The following is a 4,855-nucleotide window of genomic DNA, read 5'->3' as shown; positions in this document are numbered from 1 at the left end:
CCCAGTAGTTGTCTCATCAAGTGCATCCACGCGCTGTTTAGTAGTACTCTTCTTTTGAGGCTCTCCCACCTCAATGGTACGGGATGTAATTGGATCCATAGCTTTCTTATCGAGGATTGTGAGCCGCAGCTCTGATACCAACTTTCACGGAGTGCCTNCCTCTCTTGTTCCTAGTTGTTCCAATGGTCCCTTATAACTTTCAATTGGTGCTTGGCTTGATCAATTACTTGATGTGTTCATCAGGTCAACTTTCAGATAATTGCAATTTGGCCCCTAAATTTTCTCTTTGCTTCAATTTGGTCCTTTTTCGGCTCTTTTCTCCTGAATTCCACTATTTCCATAGAATTTCCTACATTGCATGAATTTGACAAAGTTAAGTAACAATTAAATCAATTTGCCTGTAGTTAAGTCATGTTTGTGATATAAATAAGTGTGCAAAAACACACTTATCAGTTGTTAAAGCATTGAAGGAGTGAAACTGTGGCATTGGTTTCAATTGATGTTGATCAGACTACTCACTCTTTAAAGGGCCATTACTGTGAACGAAACAGTCTTCTTTTGCTCCATTATTGCTAGTGTAAGAACCTGCATTGTTTCGTGCAAACTGCATAAATGCCTGACGCTAAAGGACAGTAGAAGGAAACTGTTTACCATGTGAGTGTCTGGCCATGGCCAACTGTGCCATTTATATAAGTTTCTGTTTGTGTGCTAAACATAAGCCAATACGACATGTTCACAGATGCTGACGCCTGACGATTTGCCCTTTTCCCAGAAATAGTCTCGAATTTTATTTTCAGCTCTTGGCCCTGCTCATTGTAACGGTTACTCTATTATTCTGTATTTCAGAATATCCAATTTTTTAGTGTCATATAGACTCGAACTGTTTGACTACAATAATTCGCGCGATGCTGAGAATGCACATTGGATACCATGGTTTCGATCGAAACGAATAAAATGAAAATTTGAACTAATAGGAAAGATTTAACGATTAACAGTGACAATTACACACATTAAAAGAATACATGAGTACAAAGGAATCATGTCTTTTACAAAGAAAATCAAATTTGATTTCAAGTCGGTGAAGCTAGTGTTGTGGGATCAGCTGAGGAAGGAATATCAGGGCCTAATCGGCAGCCTTCAAGCATGAAAACGACATCAGTCATGGAAGGTCTCTCAAGAGGGTCCGGCATTGTGCATAGCAATCCAACTTTTACTCCCAGCAAGAATTCTTCCCACTCAGAAGACTCGGGGTCGAGCTCAACCAAGCCCGGCTCGAGCAATTCAGAAACTTGGCCTCTTTGTAGTTGTCTCTTCACCCATTTGACAATGTCCTCATCTTCTGTGAACATCACGGGCTTCTTTCCAGTTAATGTCTCTAACACCACAATCCCGAAACTGTACACATCAGCTTCTTTAGTGGGTTGTCCGGTCAATAAGGCATCCGGGGCCACATAGCCAAGTGTTCCGACTGGAGTGGCAGATGTTGAAGCTTCAGCAGGCGTTGCTATGGTTAGTTTATCAAACCCAAAATCCGAAAGATGGGCTTCAAAATCAGCATCAAAGAGCACATTTTGTGGCTTTACGTCCCCATGTATTATCGAGGTTGAATGGAGGAATGCTAGACCACGAGCTATGCCAAGCACAATCAGATGGCGCATTGGCCAGTTCAGTACATGCCCTTCTTGATGTGAAGCCTCTTGAAGGAGGGTGGCTAAGTTTCCATTAGGCATGTAGTCATAGATAAGAAGTCTCATATCAGGTGGTGGTCCTGCATAATAACCACGAAGAACTGTCAAATTGCGATGTTTAACCCTGCCAAGAGATTCAGCTTCTTTTCGAAAGATGTTTTCTTCAATAAATGCGTTGGGAAGACGACGAATAGCAAGCACCATTCCATCAGCATAAGTGGCTTTGAATAACAATCCATACTTCCCTCTGTTCAGCACATTTTCCTCATCAAATTGCCTCGTTGCTTCTACAGTCTCTGCATATGTGATCTTGTTATTGAACATAACAAGCTTTGGCACACCATTTTCTCCACTTCCACGTGCCCCTTGTGCACCCGGACTAGGGCTTCGCTTCTTCTCTCCATCTGCTCCCGTTTTTAATTTCTTGCGCCACTTTAGAAGACCATATATATACCCACAACAACACGATAACAAAAATAAACTCCCTGCTAAAGCCACAACCAGATAAAGAATCAATCTCTTCCTCTTTCGCCTCTTCTCATTCTTGCAATCTTTTTTCAGCGGCTTCCCACATAAATTAGCATTCATAGCATACACAGAAGCATCGTCAAACCGTGAACCCAACGCTGCTGGAATCTCTCCCTCAAGATGATTGTGGGATATATTTAAGTCCTGCAAGCTGGAAATAAGCGAAAGATTTGCTGGAATAACTCCAGTCAGATTATTCCAGGAGAGGTCTAGAGTTGTTAAGTTTGACAGCTTCGACAATGAATCTGGAATGTGGCCTGAGATATGGTTCGAATCCAACAACAGAAATACCAAGGATGAACAGTTAGCAATACTTTCCGTGATTTCACTAATTAAATTGTTCTGACCAAGATCAAGCCTCCGTAAATGAGATAAATGTGAAAAACCAACTGGAATTTCACCTGTTAAGTCATTTTCCCTTAGCTCTAGAACTTCAAGACCAGAACAATTGCTCAACTCCACTGGAATTATACCTCTTAAACGGTTATGGGACAAAGAAAGAACAGTCAATGATTTGAGAAATCCATAAGTAACCGGTATCTCACCGAAGAAAGAATTTGATGAAAGATTCAGATTGAGTAAACTCGACAAGCTGCTAAAACCTTGAGGCACTTCCCCGGATAGTGTATTCTCCTCCAAAGCCACGACTTGCAAATTTGGCAACCCGAAGAGCTCAATAGGCAACTCTCCAGACAAGTTCTGTTTACTCAAATCAAGAGTTGTGAGCCTCAACAAATTCCCCATGCTCCCTGGAATCATCCCGGAAAACCCACAACCACTCATATTCAGAACCTCTAAACCAATTAATTCCCCGATATTCATCAGCACTTCATCTGAAAATCTATTATTACTCAAATTCAATGTACTCAAATTTCTAAGCCTCATCAATTCTACTGGCACACTGCCGGTCAACTTGTTATCGCTCATATCCAACAATTCCAGCCCGTAAGCCCGGCCCAAACTGGCTGGAATCGAACCAGTAAACAAATTCCCACCAAGAAACAGCATTTTTAAGTTCACCATATCCCCTAAAAAATTCGGAACCAAACCAGAAATCCAATTACCTCCCAGATTAAACACTCTTAAAAACTTGCATTTCTTCACACTTACTGGAATTTCACCTGTTATTGAATTATTTGCCACTATGAATTCCTCTAAGTTCAGCAAATTCCCAAGATTATCAGGCAAATAACCAGAAATTAAATTCCCAGAAATATCCAAAACTCTTAATGCAGAAAAATTGATTAAAAAATCTGGAAACACACCATTTATCTGATTCTCGTGAAGGCTTAATTCTCCCAGCACACTCGAACACGTCGCACCATCATTGCTCTCTGGTTTGACTATCCCCGTGAAACGATTAAAACTGAAGTCAAGAATCTTGATTGTATGAGCATTTAATGCTGAAATGTTGCAGAGAAGCGACAAGGGGACCACACCGGAGAGCAGATTATGCGGCAATGAGATAACTTGAAGACTTCTGAGTGAACCCATTGTCGACGGAACCACGCCGGAGAGCCCGTTATATCCAGCGCTGACGTGAATTAGTGAAGAACAGTTTGAAATGGCCGACGGAATTGTACTGTAGAGTTCGTTTGAGTCGATCCACAAATACTGTAACTTCTGCAATGCTCCGATGGACGCTGGAATCTCGCCAGAGAAACGGTTAAACGAAAGGTTAATGAGTTGGAGTTGATGTGTTGCTGATAAGTTCGCCGGAATGTCACCAGAGAAGGAGTTGGAAGAGAGGTCCAATATCCGCAGGTTCGCCGGTAGGTTGCCGGAGATTTCACCGGAGAGAAAGTTATGGGCAACGTTTAGAACCTGCAGGTTGGTAAGGTTCGTAAAAAACGCCGGCGAGAGTTCGCCAGAGAGTGAATTATACTGCAAATAGACGGCGCGTAGCAGGGAACATTCCGAGAGGGCGCGTGGAATGGAGCCGTTGAAGTTGTTGGAGTGCAGGCTTAACCTACGCAGCATGCGCAACTTAGCAAGCTGGTCACTCAGCCGGCCGCTCAGCTGTAGTCTGGGCAGACGTAACTCACGCACGGTGCCGGCGTAACAGAAAATGCCACGCCAGTCGCAAGGCACTCTAGATGTGGACACATTCCAGCCGTCCATCACTCCACGTGGATCATCGAGATTCTTTTTAAACGCCAGCAACGCTTGAATTTCCGACTCAACACCGGCGTACGTTAACTTGTTCATTGCCATGGTGGCGCATATCACCAGCGCTAGGAAAATGCTAGCCTTTGACATTAGAAGAAACACGAAAAATTAAACTTTGCCGAAACTAACTAAATCAAATTATATGGTGGTGAAGTTTAGAGTGCGCAAGAGGAGCGTATAGTAGCAGGAGAAAGGGAAGAGAACCGACCCGACCCGACCGACCAATACGGTGTTCGTTTTATATTTTCCCTCGGGCCAAAAAGGTATGAGAAAGAATGGCTTTTTGCACTTCTTTTATGCAGTCAAAGAGCTTTGACATCATTGGTGCAACACTAATCGCCGTTTGTCGCCTTTTTGTTTTGTTTATCTTAAAAGAGTACACGATCAGAGTTCTTTTGGGAAAGAAATTTACCAATCTAACCAATGAAATGATAAATTACTCTAACTAAGAAACTCGACAAAATAGTCTC

General features: G+C 42.5%; 1 protein-coding gene across 1 annotated transcript; it reads right to left on the bottom strand.

Annotated features, from left to right (window-relative positions):
* Positions 1–980: 980 nt before the first annotated feature.
* On the bottom strand, positions 981–4,643 carry LOC111385515 (probable LRR receptor-like serine/threonine-protein kinase At4g36180). Its single transcript, XM_023009910.1, has one exon. It carries the CDS (start codon positions 4,473–4,475, stop codon positions 1,071–1,073), a length of 3,405 nt encoding a protein of 1,134 aa, XP_022865678.1. The 5' UTR covers positions 4,476–4,643; the 3' UTR covers positions 981–1,070.
* Positions 4,644–4,855: the final 212 nt, after the last annotated feature.

Source organism: Olea europaea, unplaced genomic scaffold (assembly GCF_002742605.1).
Source record: "Olea europaea var. sylvestris unplaced genomic scaffold, O_europaea_v1 scaffold3189, whole genome shotgun sequence".
Lineage (NCBI taxonomy): Eukaryota > Viridiplantae > Streptophyta > Magnoliopsida > Lamiales > Oleaceae > Olea > Olea europaea.
Note: the sequence above shows the minus strand (reverse complement) of the source record. Positions and strands in the feature narration are given on the sequence as shown.